Source organism: Helicoverpa armigera, chromosome 20 (genome assembly GCF_030705265.1).
Source record: "Helicoverpa armigera isolate CAAS_96S chromosome 20, ASM3070526v1, whole genome shotgun sequence".
Lineage (NCBI taxonomy): Eukaryota > Metazoa > Arthropoda > Insecta > Lepidoptera > Noctuidae > Helicoverpa > Helicoverpa armigera.
The window spans coordinates 2,458,645-2,481,131 of record NC_087139.1 but is presented as its reverse complement, the minus strand read 5'-3'; the positions used below and the strand labels follow the sequence as shown (position 1 = coordinate 2,481,131).

The 22,487-nt window shown below is 42.1% G+C and overlaps 1 protein-coding gene across 4 annotated transcripts in view; it reads left to right on the top strand.

Moving 5' to 3' along the window:
• The window catches only part of LOC110379527 (papilin), an 88,547-nt gene extending 66,142 nt beyond the window's left edge, over window positions 1-22,405 (top strand). Inside the window, exons 23-61 of one of the 4 annotated variants that reach the window (XM_049848722.2) lie at window positions 18-53; window positions 151-621; window positions 829-939; window positions 1,154-1,210; window positions 1,446-1,580; window positions 1,742-1,952; window positions 2,078-2,145; window positions 2,428-2,685; window positions 2,972-3,145; window positions 3,343-3,460; window positions 3,590-3,876; window positions 3,986-4,162; window positions 4,483-4,659; window positions 5,197-5,373; window positions 5,805-5,975; window positions 6,455-6,539; window positions 6,851-7,014; window positions 7,418-7,588; window positions 7,861-7,984; window positions 8,196-8,292; window positions 8,526-8,715; window positions 8,994-9,164; window positions 9,542-9,668; window positions 9,852-9,930; window positions 10,114-10,300; window positions 10,427-10,600; window positions 10,741-10,929; window positions 11,896-11,983; window positions 12,203-12,324; window positions 12,711-12,924; window positions 13,210-13,331; window positions 13,595-13,780; window positions 14,025-14,161; window positions 14,484-14,631; window positions 17,879-18,325; window positions 19,605-19,760; window positions 20,027-20,149; window positions 20,625-20,724; window positions 21,719-22,405. In XM_049848722.2, coding sequence (XP_049704679.2) covers window positions 18-53; window positions 151-621; window positions 829-939; window positions 1,154-1,210; window positions 1,446-1,580; window positions 1,742-1,952; window positions 2,078-2,145; window positions 2,428-2,685; window positions 2,972-3,145; window positions 3,343-3,460; window positions 3,590-3,876; window positions 3,986-4,162; window positions 4,483-4,659; window positions 5,197-5,373; window positions 5,805-5,975; window positions 6,455-6,539; window positions 6,851-7,014; window positions 7,418-7,588; window positions 7,861-7,984; window positions 8,196-8,292; window positions 8,526-8,715; window positions 8,994-9,164; window positions 9,542-9,668; window positions 9,852-9,930; window positions 10,114-10,300; window positions 10,427-10,600; window positions 10,741-10,929; window positions 11,896-11,983; window positions 12,203-12,324; window positions 12,711-12,924; window positions 13,210-13,331; window positions 13,595-13,780; window positions 14,025-14,161; window positions 14,484-14,631; window positions 17,879-18,325; window positions 19,605-19,760; window positions 20,027-20,149; window positions 20,625-20,724; window positions 21,719-21,806 — 6,317 coding nt within the window. In that variant the 3' untranslated portion in view covers window positions 21,807-22,405. The remainder of the gene's footprint in view (window positions 1-17; window positions 54-150; window positions 622-828; window positions 940-1,153; window positions 1,211-1,445; window positions 1,581-1,741; window positions 1,953-2,077; window positions 2,146-2,427; window positions 2,686-2,971; window positions 3,146-3,342; window positions 3,461-3,589; window positions 3,877-3,985; window positions 4,163-4,482; window positions 4,660-5,196; window positions 5,374-5,804; window positions 5,976-6,454; window positions 6,540-6,850; window positions 7,015-7,417; window positions 7,589-7,860; window positions 7,985-8,195; window positions 8,293-8,525; window positions 8,716-8,993; window positions 9,165-9,541; window positions 9,669-9,851; window positions 9,931-10,113; window positions 10,301-10,426; window positions 10,601-10,740; window positions 10,930-11,895; window positions 11,984-12,202; window positions 12,325-12,710; window positions 12,925-13,209; window positions 13,332-13,594; window positions 13,781-14,024; window positions 14,162-14,483; window positions 14,632-17,878; window positions 18,326-19,604; window positions 19,761-20,026; window positions 20,150-20,624; window positions 20,725-21,718) is intronic. The other 3 variants (XM_064039676.1, XM_064039678.1, XM_064039677.1) reach the window with 3 other exon arrangements.
• Window positions 22,406-22,487: the final 82 nt, after the last annotated feature.

The following is a 22,487-nucleotide window of genomic DNA, read 5'->3' as shown; positions in this document are numbered from 1 at the left end:
TTTTGTTTATTATCCAGATTCTTCAACGACTACGACAGTTGCAATGCCTACTGGTAAGTATAGATACAATCAAATGATAAATGGTTTCCAAAAACTCCTTTCAATGTTTAATATTCTTGTATATTTCATATCTAAACATTCTTGTAACAGAAAAATCATCTTCCGATGCTTCCGAAACTACTGAGGGCAGTACAGAAAGTTCTGGATCGACTGTCGAATCAAGTACCACTGAACTCGAGTCTACTTCAGAATCCGGTTCAACAGTCGAGGAAACAGGATCAACCCCAAGTACCCTTGAATCTGAATCCACAGTGGAGTCCAGCACTGCATCAGGATCTGAAGAAACAACTGAACAGAGTACTACAGTCAGTGGTCTTGAATCGAGCACAGTTTCCGAATCAGGATCGACTACTGAGGCTGAAACTTCGGAATCTGGATCTACTCCCGTTGGATCGAGTACTCTATCAGGATCGGAGTCGACTACAGAAGTTGCCGAGTCGAGTTCTGACAGCTCGACTGAGACCGGAGAGACAACTGAGTCTAGCACAACTGTTGGTTCAGAATCTACTACTGAAGGTGGTTCCACTACAGAGGGAGGGGAATCTACTACTGAAACTGGAGGTAATATTACATTTTATGAATCGATTTCAATTACCTCTTTTACATTAAAATTTTCAGTCATATACTTCATATCAATTGGTTTGGCCATTTTATAGCATTTAAAAATAAAACAAACAAACTCACTTTGCTGTCTACATAATTATGTCTTTATTAAAAATAGGCGGTATTTGAAGTAGATAACAACTAAACACATTTATTGTCGAACAGAGACTTCATCGACCGGAGCGACTGAATCTACTGAATCAGGTGGCACTGAAGAATCTACCACTGAAGGACTGTCTACCACTGAAGGTTCCACCATTGCTGGAAGTACGGAAGGTAAATAATTTTATCTTGGACAAGAAAACTAGACGGGCTAGGCTAGGTTTGTCTTCATTTTTTTTCTACACTTACAAAAGTTATTACCTATAGTGAATGCTGAAAGTATAGATGGTAATACTCCGGATTTTGTGGGTTTCTAAAATAGTGGACTTGCTTGGCTAAGCCATAATGCACAATGTCACGAAATTCATATAATTTCTTATTGTTACAGAACCAGGAAGCACTACGGAAGGTCTCACAACCACTGAAGGACCATCTATCGGCTCGTGTAAGTTATTCTTATATTTCCATTCTTTAAGCTCATCTTTAACTACAGACAAATTTTAATTTAATCACACCACAATTTCGTAATAGTTGTCGTCACTGTAATTGTTTCTCGTGATTCATTAATCAAATAGTTGGGAAAGACACCTAGGTATTCCTAATTCGCACCTATACCTACTATGTTCCCCAAGTACATATTCCATCTGATACCTGTTAAATGAATTTGATGATTATTACAGCTCCATGGGACAAGGTTACTGTGCTCGTTCCTCACACCGCAAGGACCTGCATACCGCGCCCCAAGAAATGTAAGAACTCACGTTACGGCTGCTGTCCCGACGGAAAGACCGCCGCTAAAGGACCATTCGATGCAGGTATGAACTGGTCTTCTAACGTACGTCCTTTTTCTTCTGTTAACTCTGAGAAATATAGAGTTTCTGTTGGTTTACCATTCTTTGTGTATACGAATCTATAAAATTATTTTTGTCTTTTATTGACCTTCAGAAATCTTGACATAATTTATAACACTTTTCAGAATGTAAGACAATACATAATTGCAAGGAGTCTCCTTTCAAATGTTGTCCGGATGGCGTGTCACCGGCCCAGGGCCCGAACTTCAAGGGCTGTCCCATCGAACCATGTGCGGACACATTGTTCGGCTGCTGTCAGTCTGACAACAAGACTGCAGCTCAGGGCAACGACCAGGAAGGATGCCCGCCACCACCACCTGCGTGCGCATCGTCCAAGTAAGTGTAATGACGAGTTTGCGTCACTAACTAAACCTGAACTAATATGTATATATGTAGATAAGTAATATGTATAAAAATGTTGACCAAAACATAAGTGACAATACATATTAATCAATTAACAGATTCGGCTGCTGCGCTGATAACGAGACCGAAGCATCTGGACCTGAAAAAGAAGGATGCCCTAAAACCGGTAAGTTTCAAATGATGAGTCAACTTTTAATTGGTTTCAGCCAATATACCCAAGTATACATTCAATACATACAATGTGCATTAGTTTTAAGTTACTTATATAAATAATATGTATTAGTGTATGTTTTTAATGTTATAATATTTGTGTATTTTATTTTCTATGGGCCTTAGATGCCTGATTCAAATAAAAAAAAAAAAAAAAACTAGGTCAAAAGAAAATATTTTTATAAAATGACAGCTTTTTCTATTAACCACATCACCTAACCCAATAACTGCTTTACAGAAACTACAACGACTGGAGCAACTACCGAAACGACAACTGACACAACCGAATCAATTGAAACTTCCGAAGGCAGCACGACAGCCGAGGGTACCTCCACGGAGACAGCCACGGAATACGCCAGCACCACCCTGGATCCCTGCACCGGCTTCCAGTACGGATGTTGTGCTGACAACCAGACTGAGTCCCCTGGACCTGACGGCCAAGGTTGTCCTTGTGAAGCGACAGAATATGGATGCTGCTCAGATGGAAAGACACCAGGTAAATACCTCGAGTATCAGATATTTGTGTATTATGCACCCACCAAAATGCAGGTTAAGATTAAACCATCTATGATTTTTATTTCAAATCATTTTATTTCCATAAAACATCATTACGATTTTACAAGAGCAAATAACATAAATTCACATATCTTAACTAAGGTGCCTGAACTATGTAGTCCTGTGTTTCAGGCGAGATCAAAATCAAAGAACAATTTTTCCATTCCTCCTTCAAGGCATATGATTTGCAATAATTACCTTATTTACCTACCAATGCATTGTTTCAGCTAAAGGTGAAAAGGATGCTGGCTGCCCAGGACCTTGCAGCACCTCACAGCATGGATGTTGCGAAGATGGACAGACTCCTGCTCACGGACCTGACTTCGAAGGATGCTGCCTATTACACGCCTTCGGATGCTGTCCAGACAACCGCAAGCCTGCTGAAGGACCTCATCTTGAAGGTAAATTAATATGCTTAATGCTGTTTTGTAATTTTTGAATAAAAAACCCTTAAATAAAAATTTTCACATTTAGAAACGTCGTGCATTATATTATTGTTTTTATAGCCTACACTTGAGAATGGTACGCGTATTTCACTTCATCATTATCTCATGTTTCGCCAAGTTCTATAATCTTTTCTCTTTGCTTGTACCTCCAGGTTGTGGATGCCAGTACACTCGTCACGGGTGCTGCCCCGACAACGTCACCATCGCGCAGGGACCCGGGAACGAAGGCTGCGGCTGCCAGTACTCTCAACATGGATGCTGCCCAGACAAGTACGTTATCAAAGAGGCCAGAAACACTATAGTCAACTGAAAGTTTTCATAGAATTTGATGAATTATCTTCGTCTCTTAAACTTCAACTCTCATATCAAATGGTTATCGAACAAAAATATTGTCACCAGACACACAATCGCCTTGGGACCCAACTTCGAGGGCTGCGCCTGCCACACCTACCAGTTCGGCTGCTGCCCCGACGGCGTCACAACTGCCAAGGGCCCTGAACAGCAAGGATGCCACTGTTTCGAGTCTCCCTTCGGCTGCTGCGGAGACGAGGAGACCCACGCCACTGGTCCTGGGAAAGCAGGATGCGATTGCTCTACTAGCAAGTATGGATGCTGCCCTGATGGAGTTACTGAAGCCTCTGGATCTAAGTTCCTTGGTTGTACTGATGCTCCTGAGAATAAACAAGGTAAGTTAGTCATTCAGACCTTGGACCTGAGCCAGACAAACTTACTTAAATGAAGATATGACTGATTACCCTAAGTTTTCCACTTTTCTCATGCTCATAATTCTTCCAGCGTCATGCAGCTTACCAACGGACCCTGGTTCCTGCCACAACTTCACAGCGATGTGGTACTATGACCTGGCGTATGGAGGCTGTTCCCGCTTCTGGTACGGAGGCTGCGAGGGCAATGGCAACAGATTCGCCACTAAAGAAGAATGTGAGGACGTGTGTGTACAGCCCGCACCTAAAGGTATGTTTTATTATTTGGCCGTTCTTTTAAGAAAATGTAATGAGTGCGAAAAAGACTAAAGCCCGGTTTCACTGGTTACCGATACAATGTCAATTAGTTAGCTATCGGCCACATAAAGGCTGCTTATAATTTCTACCAGATATTGCGATCTAAAACCTGTGAAACCAAAAGTTATACTTTACCTGTCATAAATTCCTGACAGACAATCAGAGACTATCAGTTACCGGTGAAACTGGTCATTAAGATACGAGTATGAGAGAATTTGACGCATTCTTAATTCTTCTCTTAATAGTCTTCTATATCCTTAACTTGTCCATCAGACGCGTGCAAGCTCCCGAGCGTGAAGGGCGCATGCGACGCGGAGTACACGCGCTGGCACTACAACAGCACCATGGAGCAGTGCGTGCAGTTCCGCTACGGAGGCTGTCTCGGCAACGCCAACAACTTCGACTCCAGAGAACTCTGTCAGAAGCAGTGCGAACCTACTACTGTTGAAGGTAAGAAGATTTTTTCTTTTTAAAACTTTACAAACAAAATTGCGAATGGTGGACCCAAACTTACACTTCTAACCTGAGTATTTATGTAATCTTTATTCGGTGTGTACGGGTAGTCAAACAGTAATTCTGACAACCAGTCTTACCATGGGGTATTGGGTTGCCCGGGTAACTGGGTTGAGGCGGTCAGATAGGCAGTCGATCCTTGTAAAGCACTGGCACTCAGCTGCATCCGGTTACTGGTAGCCGACCCCAGCATAGTTTGGGAAAAAAGGCTCAGAGGATGATGATATAGACACTAGCTTCCGCTCGCGGCTTCGCCCGCGTGGTCTGTTGATAAAAACTAGTCTATGTGTTATTCAGTGTCACCTATGTATATACCAAATTTCAACCAAATCGGTCCAGCCGTTTTTGCGGGAAAGAATAACAAACATACATCCATACATTCGCACAAACTGTCACATTTATAATATTAGTAGGATATGAGTAGGGTAGTACAACGGTTTTGATGTACACGAGAATAACAATATCTTTCTCCAGGACAATGCAAGTTGCCGATCGAGTCGGGCTCGTGCTCCGGCAACTACAGCCGCTGGGGCTTCAACGTGGACTCCGGCAAGTGCGAGAGGTTCACGTGGGGAGGATGCGAGGGCAACTCGAACAGGTTCAGCACTGAGGCCGCGTGTCTGCTGCGGTGCCTCATTGGAGCACAGCCACGTAAGTATTGCGCGATGCAGGTAGATTTTTTATTGGTGAAGATGCTTTGTGTGTGTTCTTTGCATTAAAAAACTTATTAAAACTTGTAGTGGAACTTTAGTTACTTACTTGTCTTATCAATAATTGCATGGGTTGGGAATTTTTTGTAATAACAATTGAATGGTGTTATACTGTTCTTTCTTTTAAACTTTTGGTACTTGGTTTCTTTGCTTGAATTATTTACATCTTTAACTTGAGTAGTTCTTGGTACTTTACGGGCTGTAGTAACTTAGTGCTATTCTTTAAACATCATTTTAAAATTCGAACAATAAACTTCCAAAAACTCAAAATCTCTCCTAAACTCCTTTCTATAATTTTGGTTAAAGGATAGCACTATACCACTAATATTTCCTGTCTTGTGAATGTGCTAAACAAGTAGGTTACACTAACAGCTCAGTGCTCAGAGCCGCAAGAAGCGGGTACTTGCGGCGACAAGCAAGCGCTCTGGTCCTTCAGTGTATCAGAGAACCGCTGCATGCCGTTCTACTACAGCGGCTGCGGGGGCAACCACAACCGATTCACCTCCAGGGAGGCTTGCGAACAAACCTGTCCCAGTGCTTATGGTTAGTAGAGGTTTTAAGCGCTTGAGTGTTTAGATTCAGCGGCTGGACGATCAAAGACGGTGGAGACCTCGAAGGAGTTTGGTAAGGTTTTCGTGTTGACAGATGTTTTTTGTGAAGAATGTTTGATAAGGAACGAGTTTAATCAGCGAGGTAGGAAAGGGAGAGGATGCAAGATATTCTAAACTGCGGTATCCAGGTATTATTGAATAAATATTTACTTACTTTTTATTGTAATTAACGAATGGGTCAGGTTGTGTACATGCTTACTCTTTTTTGTAGAACAGTATTATTTTCATTTACTTGAAATTAACCCGCATATGCTTGGTATGGTGGAAGTTGGAGATTCTTGGTTTAATAAGGCCTAACTATTTTAACTTTCTTTAGAAAAATAATATGCTTGCTATGGTATATGTACTTGATTTTATTAAGACCTAAAAATCAAAGGTAAAGATGGAGTCTAATCTTGCTGAACATTGCAGAGCCTGACAAGTGCACTCTGCCTGCTGAGACCGGCGAGTGCTCTAACTACAGGGAGAGGTGGTTCTATGACACTGCCATCAAGAGGTAAGCAGCCATTACAATAACAATCAAAACTTTCATGGTTATCATTTGACCGATTTTTATTTAAAAGTCCACTAGATTTTCTTAAGCCAAATTATAAGACTTGACTTAAGCTGCACCGAATTGACAGTGGGCTTGCTCACCATCATGGTATTCATTGGAATAAAACGTCGTCATATTCGCACTATACAACAATATACTACTACATAATATTTGACGAACAAATAAAGACAAGAGAGGATCGTATATTCATATTAACGTCATCTGGCCTTTTTGAATTTGAATGGCATTAAGCTAATGACCAATATTATCAGATGTCGTCAATTCTACTACGGCGGCTGCGGCGGCAATGAGAACAACTTTAACACGGAGGCGGAGTGCGAGGGCTCCTGCGCAGAGCTGCAGACCACCACCACCACCACCACCGCCAGGCCTACCCAGCCACAGCAGCAGCGACCAGACAACCCGGAGCCAGCAGGTAAGACCCATGGGATGACAAACTGCTCTTACACTGGAAGTATTGTAGTAAAGATTGCCGCTAATGTTTATACCACTATCTTAGGTCATTTAATTCTAAACCAGAGTAGTTCACAGACTGACTGGAAGACGACCCCAACATAGGGACTCCTCTAACATGACATGACATGGGAAAAGGCTCGGGAGTTGATGAGGATAGTTAAAATTTTAATCCTTATCTTTATATTTCAAGGATCGAAAGTCCTAGCACGGGTATCTAATTAATAATTCAATCCTGACGCAGACCAAAAAGGCCTCAGGTTGCCTAAAATGCCCGCAAAACTTCAGCAAATAGCTAGCTATGCTAGCTAGGCTCCAAAAAAAGATGATGAGTCTTTAGAAACATTTTCTTTTTGGTTTCCCAGAATACTGCCTGCTGGAGATCGACGCTGGTCCGTGCAACGACACTGTGACTCGGTACGCCTACGACAGTGCGCTCGGTCGCTGCGTCACCTTCGAGTACGGAGGCTGCGGTGGAAACCAGAACAACTTCCCTGACTACGAGTACTGCTCTCTCTACTGTGGTGCCACACAAGGTATGATGAACACAAAAAATTATAAAGCTAAAAAGTATTAATTAGAAGTTATTCAAATAAACAGAAATTACTTTGACCGCAGATTTGAAAAAAATCTGTAGGTGTTCGATAGCCCATTTATTGAGGGAGGCCTACTTTTTATTCTGCCCGTGAAGTAGGTCCCATAGGAAGCTGGTGATACCTATGGCAGCGTCTAGTACTAAAATGAAGATAGACTTTAAAGTGTAATTTATTTTTGACTCCATTAACTTACACTGTGGGTGTGTTCACAGACATCTGCCAGCTACCGATGATGACTGGACCATGCGAGGCGTCTCTGCAGCGCTTCTTCTACGACCCTGCCACCGACTCCTGCAGTCAGTTCACATACGGAGGCTGCGAGGGCAATGATAACAGGTAATTGTAAAGACATTTCAGAAGAAGAAAGTAGGGGTAACAGAGAGGATAGATATTATTGTTTTCGTTTAACAATTAATCCAAGACACTGTTTCGCAAAAAAAAACAATTAGGTAGCTATTAAAATTCGCCTCGAAGCCTTTACCATCTTTTTTATTCTTCTCCTAATCATCATAATGTTTTAGTTACTAAAACCTACCCCCATTTTTAGATTCGAGACTCGAGAGGCCTGCGAGAGTAGATGCAGATCTCGTCCGGCGCCCAGACCAACCCCGTCTCCAACCACGGTCACACCACCCCCTGCAGTTGTTAGTACTTACAAGTTCTAGACACAAGTTCAAGTACTAGACCATGACTAGAGTATACAACTTCTAATGAATGTGCTTACGAGAAACCTTGTTGAAAATATTAATAATTAATTTCTAGAGGAACATGGTCTTGGGCATGCCAACCTTTATTTGGTGTTTGCCTCCTGCATTCCGATTACCACCCTATTATAATCTTTTTATCCCATACATGACTTGACTCCTCCTTAATCCAGGATATACCAGCGGAATGCAGGTCTGCACAGGAGACATGCTCGCACGGCGGAGTTGTGTGGTACTTCGACCCAACACGCAGCGAGTGCGTCTCACACGCCAACTATGAGAATGGATCGGATTGTCGCTACTCTAACACTTACTCCTCGCAGGAGGGTTGCGAAAGATCCTGTGGGGCCTTCAAGGGAGTTGGTAGGTTGACTTCACTTTCGATCATAGGTCTTAATGGAAAATATATTATTGGAAGACAATCGTAGTTAACCCATTCAATAAATTACTTTCCGTGTAATCGGCACAAACCGCAACATCAAAAGAGAAAATTTAGAAATCTTTATTTAAGGCTCACGAAACAACATTAGGTGAAGAATTGGCGTCGTCTGAAAACATTGGCCCCATTAAAAATGTATGAACGGCAAATGTCGAACATAAAATCCTACCAAATCTCCTAACACGAGCCATTATTGCCCTAGATGTGTGCAAGCAGCGTATGGACCCCGGTCCATGCAGGGCCTACATGCCGAAGGTATACTTCGACGCGTCGACCGGCCAGTGTCGCGAGTTCGTGTACGGAGGCTGCTTAGGAGGCGCCAACCGCTTCTCCTCAGTGGACGAGTGCTCGCAAGTCTGCAAGTCTGAAATAGGTAAGCAAATAAACTTGGCAAACCAAAGCAATTTTTGGTACAACCTTCTTTTGGTCTTTGATCCAATAATTATCTTTTTTTTGACGGGAAATCATCAAATGAATCCTCCCGCTGTGGGTTAGCAGCGTGAGGGAGTGTCAGACTTTTAAATACTTAAATCCATCATGTTCCTTCTTAATCCTTCTATGTAGGTACCAGGCCTCGGTAACTCTTTCGAACAATCCCGCAGGCAGCCCAACAACCCCGCAGCCCTTGATCCATTATCTCAAGTCAAAGTTGACATAATTGGAGAAAGTTAAGGGGATCCTTTATCCTTCTGGCATTTTAAGAACTTCGTTCTCTAACCTCTCTTACTCATGATCTCTATATTCCATCAGCGGACGTGTGCTCGCTGCCGCCGGAGGAAGGCAACTGCTTCAGCTACATCCCGCAGTGGTACTACGACACTCTGCGTGACCAGTGTCTGCAGTTCGTGTACACTGGCTGCAGTGGCAACGATAACAGGTCAGCAGTGCTATATACGTATTCTCTCCTCCTCTTCTAAATACTTAAGATAGATACTGAAGTTACTTAAGCCACTTGAGATCTTATTGTATGCTATGTATTGTGCTTGAGCAATTCTATTTTGTTTTTATACAGCACTCTTCAATGATCCGTTTATTTTATCTGAATGCGTTTTGTTCCCAGATTTGAGACTAAGTCCGACTGTGAGTCTCGCTGCAAGCGTCCTACTCTCACCACAACAACTACGGTAGCTCCACCACAGGTATTTATTATATTTTTTTCTTCATATGCCAGTAATTTCACATGCATGTTGTTAATACCTTCTTAAATATATAAATTTTTTAATGCATAAAAAAATAAAAATCAACTCTGCTCCACTTTAATAGCTGACTGTTATTCATTTCTGATGCTTAGACATTTGTTCATTTATTTTCTATCATAACAGCAAACGGAAGAATCAGAATGCAAGACCCCGAGCTCGCTGGAGCCATGCGGCGCCAACGTGACGATGTTCTACTACGACTCGGAGAGGAGACAGTGCCTCGCCGGGGAGTTCGGCAACTGTGGACATCCCAACACCTACCGTACTGAGGAGGAGTGCGAGAGGAGGTGCGGCGCCTTCGTCGGACTAGGTGAGGATACTGCCATACAGGAGTCACTTGATACGACGCGTTTTATGCGAAGTACCTTATGTTGTGCACGATTTTGTCAAAAACATGTTCATCCTAACAATTGTTCTCCATTCCTCTAACGAAAAGATCCATGCGGTTCCCACCTGGACCCGGGTCCATGTCGAGCATCCATCCCGAAGTTCTACTGGGACTCCATCACTGCCAGCTGTCAGGAGTACTCGTACGGCGGCTGCGACGGCGGACCGAACCGGTTCTCTACCGTTGACGAGTGCGAGTCGGTTTGCAAAGCCTTCAGACCCCGTAAGTGGCAGCACTAACCATTGGTTATGGAATCTTGTTTTTAAAAATTCTTCATTTCTATTTAACTCACACGTATATGCGAGGCATGCGTCTCATAACGCTTCCGGCGGTAGTGCTAACATAGTTGGGTTGTGGGGTAGCTGTGGAGTGCCTGGAGCGCGCGGACGTGGGCGCGACGTGCGACGCGGCGCCGGGCGCGCGCTATCACTACAGCGCGGCGCTGGCCGACTGCGTGGTGTTCGCCTACCTCGGCTGTGGCGGCAACGGCAACAACTTCCGCTCCTACCAGCAATGCCTCGACTACTGCACGCCGAACTTACAGCCCGACGGTACTTCTGACGCTTCACGCTCTGCACGACCGTCCGCCTCGATCCCAAGCAAAACCAAATTTTATAGTGTATTGTAATGTGGCAAAAATCCAGTATTGAATTATTTAAAAAATGGTCTAGATAGCCACTGCCATAGAAAGTTCTTAATGGTGCAAATTGTCAGATAGAAGCAATTTCAGCCATCTTTGATTTGAAGGTGTTTTTGGTCGTCAGTGTCAAAGCCGGCTGGTATCTGCATGTAACGTCAATGCTTAGCTTCCTCTGCACTGCTTGCTCACGCTTGCGTCTCTGTCTTGCACCTACACCTATCTGTCTGCACTTTATGATCTCTTGGTATGTTTAGTTGTTAAATAAATTGATGTGTTCATGAATTTTAAAAGAAGGACAACATACGAATCTATAATCCTATCTTCCTGGTTTAATGGTTACCAATGATGGTGCTCCATTCATTGAGTTCCTGGGTTAACAATAAAAAGACGAAGAAGAAAGCTGTCCAGTTCATTTGAGCAAAGCTCAAGAGCTTGATGCTGTATATAGCTGATAGTTGTTGCTATATTCAGACTGGGTTGTTGCTCGGTGTTGTATAAAATATCGATGGTTCACACTTGACATGAATGCTGGGCCTACAGTCAGCTGCCAGTTACTCAAGTAAATTAATGATTCACTCCAAAATGTTATGTAATCGACATTTGGTAACTCACACTAGGTAGTTGACTAGGGTCCAAAGTTTAGTGTGAAACCATTTGGGGCATTTTGGGTGAAACTAGAATTTCTTCCTTGAATGCCTTACTATGGCAAAGAAGGCCTACATTTATTGGACACCCTTGTTTTACAAGACCTACTACTAATATTCGGGAAAGCGTGTTGTCAAGGATGTCAACTAATGCAGGTGTTCTTACCTTCGTAATTGAGGAAGAGTTCTAGGTTCTTGTGAGCAGCAAGTTATAATGAATATTTTATCTAAAGTTGTAGACTGCTCGACATACCGCATGGAGTGCGACGCCCAGGACTGCAAGTTCGGAACTCTTCACTATGAACAAGATGGCTGCGAAAGGTTTGTAGAACAATTTTAGTTTTCCAGCCCACTATTTACTACTACCACTACACATACCGATAGTAGGATATTTACTTCCTATATGATGAAATCAACATTAGGCTTCTCTTCTTTGGATTAACTTGTTAACCTCATTCATAGCATCCCTGCTAGAAGAAGAATTAATCAAGAAGATCCAATACATTTCAACCGGTAGTTTAATATTGTCTCTCTCTACAGATGTATATGTAAGGAAGACCCGTGCCTCAGAGCGAACTGCTCAGCATCAGAGCACTGCGAGGTGTACCTCAAGAGGGACCCTGGCGTGCAAGGCATGGAGTATGCTGCCAAATGCATTGCTGGTAACTTATCATTTTATAGATTTGGTGTATACGTTTCAGTGCTATCTAAGTCCTGGTCCCTTAAAATCCCCTAAAGTATACCTACTGATGTAACCGAGCCACTGGAAAATTTGATAGATTTTCGGGATTTTACATCTTCTTCTTTAAGAGCCCAGCTCTTGTCGCCTATACAGCGCCAACTCCTGAACTTCCTTTCATGTCAAAACCTTCACCTTCTCTTTTATTGCTTGATTTAGCTTTACCTTGGACGACCCCTTCCTCTCTTTCCTTCGACCTTCCCTTCCACGATGTTTTTGAGGATTTACAAAACTATAGATAATTATTATTTAATTTACATCCCCTATCCGTCTTCGTGTATTCTGTTTAACTTACTCACCCTTCTGCAGAAGAGAACGAAGTGTTCGACTGCGGCGACTACGTGGAACACTGCTCGCGCTTGCAGTGCGAGTACGGCGTGCAGCGCGCTCGCCTGCCGAACGGCTGCGAGCAGTGCTCGTGCGTGCAGGTCGAGGTGGACTGCCGCCCGCTGCAGGAGGAGTGCGACCAGCTCATTTGTAACTACGGCATGGATAAGATACCTGGTCCTGATGGATGTGAGAGGTAAATAGTTACCTCTTTGTCTTGTCACATAGGGTGTACCTACTTTCAAATCCTCTTAGTAGGACTTCTTTCAAGCTTGTTTGTATACTTTGTAAAGTCGTAATTTAGGACAACACAACACAACTTTGGAAAATCTGTTGTATCGGTTGTCCTGGACTCAAAAGTTGGAAAATAACAATCCACCTGGCGTATATCTACTTTCTCTGTAAGTGAGAGAGAGCTCATCCATCATTTAGTACAGTGTTCCCTAGGGCAATGGTATAAAAACATGTTTGCTTTGTACAGATGCAAGTGCAAGGACTATCCATGTGCATCGAAATCTTGCGCCGCGGGCGAGCGCTGCGTGGTGTCACAATACTGGGAGGCTGTCAACCAAGAGATGAAATACTCCGCTGACTGCCATCAAAGTACGTATATTTGGGAATCATCATCTTACTACTCTTATTTGCCCTGGTGACCACTTCAAATCAACCTTCTTTAGAGACTTCTCTTTATTCCCATTTTTACACCCTCCCTTACTTACTCTCCGCAAATAATCCCTTATATTCTTAATTTTGTACTTCCTCACATACTACCTTAACTACTACCTTATGCTCCCCTAAATACCTCTTATCTCACAATCATCACCCCTCTCCAAACAGTTGAGCTTAATTACCTATTTCATCCACAGTTGTGAAGCCGGGCGCATGCCCAGTGGAGCAGACGACTACCAACGAGGTGACGTGTCGCCGCGACTGCAAGGACGATGCGGACTGCCGCGGCGTCGGCAAGTGTTGCCGCCGAGGTTGCAGCAGCGTGTGTACCGAGCCCGTTGAACAGACCAGCCCTCATCCTCTGCTTACTACTCTCGCACCAGGTATGAGAACAAACTGTTTGGTATAACGTAATGGAGAGGCCTGAAGCTAAGGGAATAAGTCACGCTCCTCGAAAGGCCAGCAATGTAGAAAAAACATAAATTAAATAGTTCTGCAGAAAAATTCGCATAAAAGGACCACAAACTTTGGGAGACTACACAGTGTTTTTATTACAACTAAAGTTGTGCAATAAGTTGTATTCAAGTTATTCTTAGCCACATTACTAAAGTGCATGTTTGTTGTCAGACGTGCCAGCCGCACCACAGGCACTACCGGCTCCGGAGCCTAATGTGGCGGCAGCTGAAGGAGGCAAGGCGACCCTGCGCTGTCTGTTCCACGGCAACCCACCACCCAAGATCACCTGGAAATATGGAGAAGTTACCGTACGTAGGGCATCATACAAGTCACCGGAATCATCATTTGCCTAGACTTTTCCCAAATAAATTGGGGTTAGCTTCCAGTGTACCCGGATGAAACAGCAACTATGTATTTCATAATTTGAACCAGAGAGCGCATAAATTCGTAATTCTTGTAGTACGACTACTAACGTGATTCTGTCACCTCTGTTCTGATGAGCTACCTCATTCAACTGGATAAACCGCTGCCGAAAGATAACCGTCTTCATCTTTTCCTATACAAATAAACTTTAGATATTCAGGCAATTCTAAAATATCCCGTAAAACTTTACTATTCCTATGTAAACAGATCGACGGCAACGCCGGTCGCTACAGGCTGCAATCTGACGGAGCTCTGGAGATCGTGTCTCTATACCGCAACGATACTGGCGTGTACATCTGTGTGGCCGACAATGGCCTAGGCCAGGCCACGCAGGAGATCTACCTGGCTGTCACTGGTAAGTCAAAGAATGAGGGTACTGGTGAAACTGGGTACTGGTGGCAGTTTCATATAGTGCTGTGGACTCTGGTGGAAGGTTAAGGGCACAATAAGTGGGGTTTGGTGACTAGACGAAGTATTAACGCGCTGTCATACTTGCAGTTTTTTTACATACGGGCGACAGTAAACAATTGACATCTGCTGGTTCAAACAATGACACCAGAAGTATTGGCAAATATTTTCTAATGCTAGGAATGTGACACGCGTAAAAAGACCTGTGAAAATAATGGAAAATTCTGCAGGTGTGAGAGCGCTAGTATAGTCTAAAATCTAAAAAGACTAAATAAAAGCCTGATTGAAGCTTTTTCTCGCCACAGTCCACAGTAACGTTGATTTAGTAAGCTTGCAGTTTTTTTGCATTTGAGAATATGGTTTGAAAACAAGTAGTTAGAAGTTTGGGGTTGATAAAGTAGTTTAGATCATTAACTTGGTTGCTATACTCTTCTATCTATCTTTGTTTGAAGATTAACACTTTTCTTCTTTTCTCTACTAAACTGATATGATGACCAGCAGCGGTAATGTTTTACCTTTAATATAATAAGCCCTTTTCAGGTATTTTTTGAGGCAAAACTGTAGAAAAAAACCCTTTAAACCTCTTAACCTACTTTACCTGTACCTGTGTGTAAGTACTGATTGTTTGCTAATCCACCAAATATAAGCAAGTATGGTGATACTAAACACTGTGACATTAGATAAATCTTGTAGTTCAAACACGATTATCAGAAGAAGCGAATATTTTCTATAGAGACCGTTAATAGGCTGGCACACCGGTACGCCTACGTATCGCAAAGTGCGTCTAACAGATACGGATTATTTTTAAATCCTGCAGAAGAGTTAAAAAAAAACGGCCAAATGCGAGTCGGACTCGCGCACGAAGGGTTCCGAGCCATCATTTATAAAACGGACAAAAAAATCACGTTTATTGTATGGGAGCCCCCCAAAATATTTATTTAATTCTAGTTTTCAGTATTTGTTGTTATAGCGTCAACAATAATCAACATCTGCGAAAATTTCAGCTCTCTAACTATCACGGTTCATGAGATACAGCCTGGTGACGGACGGACGGACAGAGGAGCGAAAACAATAGGGTCCCATTTTACCCTTTGGGTACGGAACCCTAAAAAGACAGAATAAGAATATCTTAAAACAGTTGTACTTCTTTATCTTATTTATTAGTCAATTTATTTAAAACAAAGACAAAGTTTAACTTCCCAAAATTCCCAGTAGGTACCCCAGAGTAGGTAGTGTAAACAACCTAATGTCGAAAGCAAAAAAGTAATTTTCCGTTCATGTAATTAAAGTAATAAACAGATTATATACACGTGACATTTAATTACAACATTATAATTAAGTATCCGACTTATATTAGCACTTAGGTGCAGTCGTTCAGAAAGCTACATATGTTTGTTTCTTTCTTTGTCACATATTCAAATTAAAGTCCCTGAAAACTGAATTTCACAATCGATCGAATCGAATACCTACTTTCTCCCTCAATACCATCTTATGTGGTGCGTCCAAAAACTCGTGTAATAAGTAGGTATTAGGATTAAAGTACAGTCTAGTCTTGATCACGTTTGAGTGAATCGAACGTGTCTCGTTATACTTGACCTGCAGCTATCTGCCTCGTTTGTGACCCCTCTCACTTGTAAACAAACTAATATGACCTTACTATCATAGCTAGATAGATATTAGTTTAGACTAAATACGAACACAATGTACTTAGTACTTAAACTGAAATACGTCACAGAGAATATATGAATGTAGATGGATGGAAAGCAGACTTCTAATCATGGCTATATCCCCTGTGATCATCATCATCCTCCGAGCCTTTTTTCCAACTATGTTGGGATCGGCTTCCAGTCTAACCGGATGTAGCTGAGTATCAGTGTTTTACAAGGAGCGACTGCCCTATCTGACCTCCTCAACCCGTTACCCGGGCAACCCAATACCCCTTGGTTAGACTGGTGTCAGACTTACTGTCTTAATATCCCCTATGATTGAAAGGGAAATGAAGTCTAAAGAAGAGATGAGTGGATTGCCTTAGAGAAGTTGATAGTATGAGGGACAATAGTGAGGAATGAAAGCGTATAGCATATTGCACTGGCTAGGGATATCGGTGTGAGTATAGGGGTAAGGTGAAGAATGTCCTGAAATTGTGTCTTGCCACCCTTGTTCCTTCAGGAGCCCTCTGTGTATTAGGGCCGTGATAATTCTTCCGAACATATTCGCAGCTCTGGCAGGTTGTCACAAAAGAGAGTCCTCCGTTAAATTTTTGGATTGAAACGAATTATTTAGAGTGCTTAGTGGTTTTCCAAGAGCAAATTTTCAGGCGCATTCTCATTCTTAGGTAGGTAATAATATTAACCGTTTGGGGCTTAAATATAACTCAAGGAAAACAGGAAAAACGTTTTATGATGATGACTTAATTGTCACGCATAAAAACCCCAATAGCAATAAAAATAAATACATTTTACCTACTGCAAATATATTCCATCGATTTGTGCAGGATAACTAGGTATTCTGGAAAAATATCTGATCATATGCAATAAATAACATACCTATTATATTGTATCAAATACAACAGATAATCGAACGGTTTCATAAATAACTTCAATACAATATAAATAACTTCAGGAAAACTATAAAACGTACTTAGCCCCATTTGCCCACGCGCAGCCTGCAATCTTTCGCAGTCAACACTCTGTTATCACAACACTAGCGCAATCAGTCGTGTCGTGTCCGTCAGTGGCGCCGGTCGTGTGCTCTGCGCGTGTTATCTCTCGTTTCCTCGTACCGTCGATATGTCGCGCGTCTGTCTGATCGTGGTGGCCGCGCTGCTAGCGTGCGTATGCGCAAATTCAGAAGGTGAACGACACACATTACACTTCCGCCGCTGGTTGTCACAATTGATACATTGTTTTGGTTGTTTCTGAAGTTGGTTCAATAACTTATAAAGAAAATTGTAAGTATAAAGATTAAACGGTAGTTTTCAAAAGCATAAAATCAAGAGCCAATACTATAGAAACACTCAAAACAGTTCCTAACTTCATTTGTTATGTCCTCCCATTTTAATAATTTTACGCTTAGTAGACAAAATTAACATAGAGTTTATGAATGCAATTTCACTCACTACATACAAAGAAGGTTACGCATAGACTGCATTCACAAACTCTAACATCGGTTCACTAACAACCGGGGGCTGGTAGATCCTGTGGAGACGCCAGTCGGGATAGCTGGAGATGAGAACGCCGTGGTGACGGGCGAGCTGGGCAGGCCGCTGTATGTGCGCTGCCTGGCCTACGGCTACCCCGAGCCCAGCGTGTTCTGGTACCGCGGCTTGGAGGAGACCATGGTGCCATACAACGACGCGGTGTACGAAGCGAGAGGCAACGTCCTCCTCATCAGGAGCCTGGCTGTGGAGACACTAGGACACTACACGTGTCAGGCATACAACGGCATAGGCAAGCCGGCGTCGTGGGTGGTAGTGGTGCGCGCATACAGGCCTGAAGGCATATTCGTGGAGCACGAACTGTTGGTACCACGCGCCACTCTGCCTCCAGGGCGCAGAACTCAGCCCCCCACCACCGCGGAGACCACCACCACCACCACTACCACTACCACCACCACTGAGCCACCCCGGCCGCTGTTCACCGGTAAGAATGGGAACCTCAACAAACGGCAACGTACTGATTATTTGTCTTACGAACGCTCCCAAAAGATAAACTAGGAAGTTTTCCATTTTTTTATTGCAAACAGTCTTAACGTAACGATAACATTTTTTTTTATAAATAATTTGGTTTAAACAGAGGAACATCGAACTCTATTCTACGAAATAGATTGCATAGATACAAGATGTTAGTAGTAAGACGAGTAATCAGTTATTTATACTAATGTGCGGCATGGTTTATCTCTGCATGGAGCATGTTTATGTATTCCGCTTGCATGGGTACTTCTGGCGATGGTTGAATGTTTTTGTTAAGCCCAAAGTAAACAACATATTTATAGAGTTGTTGGGAGCAACGAGAACCGCGGACATGATGCTGTGGTATGTATACAATGATGATACATTCATATGTAGCATCGCAGATACGGATAACTGTTTCTACGAAATTTTAAATGGCCACCGCCTTATCTTGTCAACAATATACAGGCCATTGATTAAATAAAATGTAAAAACAATTGAGTGTCCTGTGCCGGAACAATGATGAACGAAGTATCTCAAATCTACTTTGTGTAAAAGTCATTGTACTACTTATATTATCTACACACGCATAATATTTATAAATATGTACAGCTTTGTTGGTCTGCAGATGTCTATTCGTTTTGTAATTTTTAAAGAGTAAACAATCTAACAGCGATTTCTCACTAACAGGGTTATCAGCTCAACTCTGCTGAGCGGAAAATACGCTAGTAAGAACCGCTCTAAAGCATTCTTTAAGTTTGCATTTTGATAAATTATTTCGTTATTTTTAACATTTTTCGTGCAGTTAGATAGAAGTTGTGCGGATTGTTTACTCTTAAATAAGTAAAAAAAAAAAACCAGATCTGTTTGTTGATTGAGCACAGCCGTATGTGAACATCTGTATATTATATGCTTCTATTTATGTATTTATCTATGTTCATAGGTTCTTAAGACGACTGCCTCGTAGGTTTCGAGGTAAGAAACAAGACTACTGTGTGTTCGGGTTCGATTCCCGGTAATTTTATCACAGTAGCGCAAAGCAGTTTTCTATCAAATTAGACACCACATCCTCCACCACATCCACATCCTTTAATATTGATACCAATTTATTTTCAGATATATTTAGCACACACTTTATTGAAGCTTAGCCCTCACGATATGCAGAAGCTTATATGATTTATATACCTATGCAAATATAGAACCAACACCCAAACCATATAAAATCTTTAACACAACCCTTGACTGTGCAGTGCCTGTGACCGCGAATATCTCGACCAATCCGACGACGATGAGCGTGGGCCGCGACCTGTACCTCATCTGCAACCTGGACGGCTTCCCCGAGCCTGAGGTCTATTGGACCAAGGACGGATACCCACTGCAGTCTGACGGCAGGATCTCTATCACTGGTAACGAATATTTTTAATTTCTTCACCTTTTTAACTTTACCGTGTAGTGTTTCTACCGTTACCTTTGAATAAGCTTGATCTTTGGATCGCCTCTGTCTCCAATACCACAGCTGCAGTGCGCTTTGGTTTTTCTTAACCATTTTCATGTGCTATGAGTCATATATGTGATTGTTTAACTATTTTGTCTACATCGAGGACAGCAAAATGATTAAAGGATATTTGATGGCATACAGTTTGGAATTATAATGTTATTTTTATCCCAACAGGCAGCACGATAGTGTCCCGACTGACGGTGGGGCGTCTGACCGTGTCAGACAGCGGTTTGTACGCGTGTCACGCCCAGAACCAATACAGTTCGCAGACTGACACCGTGCAGATCAATGTGCAACGTAAGTTATGCTTAACTGTTACTTATTTTTACTTAGTATAGTTCCCGCCAAAAGTGCTGGAGTAGAGACCACGGACTAGTAAGGGCAGCGTAGGACGTCAACCAACAAGGTGGACAGACGACCTTATAAAGGTCGCCGGAAGACGCTGGATGCAGGTAGCCTCCAACAGGTATCTGTGGAGATCTAAGGGCTCTAAGGCTATCTAAGGCCTATGTTCAGCAGTGGACGTCCTATGGCTGAGATGATGATGATGAGTTCCCGCCAAAATTTTGTCAGGGAACATTGCACAAGTCTCTGCGCAGACACCATTATTTCGGGTAGTTAGTGGCGCAGTTGCATAGAAACTTGCACGTAGTTAAATTATGCTGAGAACTTAGCTACAGACCGTCATTGAATTTTGCGGGAACTTTATCAAGTGTTAAAATACCTACTAAATAAGGAAAATTCTAATTAAAATTGCTTATCTATTTAACAGAGCAAGTAGTGGTGCCCGCCAAGTGTACGGACAACCCGTTCTTCGCGAACTGTGACCTGATCGTGCACAGCAAGTTCTGCAAACACAAGTATTACTCCAAGTAAGTATCATCTTGATCGAGAGGTTAATCGAGCGAGGGTCAATCGATATCGTTTGCTTCAATGAGATTATAGTTCTCAATTGCCCTTATCAGATGTCCACTTCGTTTAGAGTAGTTATTTCTAGATGTATGTTAGATCGAATTATCCAACAAAGTAGGTAGGTACCTACCTAAATTAAATAAAAAAAAAAATTTGTATTCAGGGCATTTTCGTCAGTACATAGACGCGATCATGAACATTTTATTTGTCTTTTTTCTGACGACTGAAATGTATTACCCTTGGTATAACAATCTAATGGACTGATAAAGGCGTGTAGTCATATTATTGCTTTTCCTGAAGGAAAACGATTCTCATCTTTAATCATTATGTGCCGGGCTCCATGCCTCCATCCCTTTCCCGCATAAAGATTTTCCCATATTTTATCCAGCAGTAACGATTAATAATGCCGTCCACGGCCGTTTTCGGCCACGGCGGCTGTTCTCATTTAAGGAGATCAGAGTAGGAGTAAATTATGAAAACAAAAAATGACTCCTGTGGCTAAAGCACTGAATGGATTAAGTTATTTTTTTAAGAATTCGCCATAGAATATCATAAAGTATATGTGATAGGATTTGATGTGATTATTTGTAAATAATCTGTTTGTTACCTCCGTGTTGTTAACTATTGTACACAGTTAACTATTTATAGAACGTGTTACCCACGGTTCAGTTACCGTGTCGTGTCTAATCTTTGTTTCCAAGGCATGTAAAATAGGTTGAGTCGTAAAATGGCATACACAAACGGCCAGAACAGAAACAACGGCCCACATTTTTATGGTCTCGCGAAACCAAAACACGAAAAAAGGAGCTTATATACAAAATGTATTTTGTATATAAGCTCCTTTTTTGCCTGACTGCCCAAGAAGGATTATGTTTTTTCTGTATCTTCCCAGACGAGGCCCTACAGTTTTGTAAATATTATTATACTTCTCTGACCATATGTTCTCGTTCGCAGGTTCTGTTGTAAGTCGTGCGTGGAAGCCGGCCAGCTGGACCCGCGGGAGGCAGAGCTGCAGGCAGACCAGCCCTTGAGGAAGAAGTAGACGTCAGCTTCACCAAGATCTTATATAGCATATAGTAGCCGAGCCACGCGACCGATTGTGACTCTAGATAGAATTTACAATTCCCCCTCGATACTACTTAAAAAGTATTTTAGTTGCAATACTGTGTGTAAAGTTTAGTTAAAAGATGTTTTTGTTACCTCTTTTTTTGCACATCGGTCGCAAGCTCTGGCGGTAATATAGTTTCATGTGCCATAAGTGGAATAGGTCTCGAACTTCAGCGTGAGCCCGACGAGGTCTGCTGTGCGCATGTCCACTACACGCGGTCATACCAATAGATATAATGTAGATAGCTAATATTACTTGAAACTAACATTTTATGTAAATATTTTAAAATGTCACAAATTCCATCTGTGATGGAACATTTTTTGAGTAATTTTACAATTCTACATAGTTAGTCAGAAGAGTATAGTAAATAAATTATTTATGCAATAAGTTGTCTAATAAAGTAAATGTTTAGCTCGTAGGGTAACGCTAGGGTGGCTAGTGCTAGATACAAGTCATAATAATTTGTTTAAGTGGAATCCTTTCGTAATAGTGACGATGTAAATAGATGGACAATAAAAAACGTATTAGCAAAATGTTGTGTTTAATTACCTCATTGTCTGAATGGAATACAAAGCTGAATATGATAGACAGAGTGGTGGCGAGGCTCGTTGGATC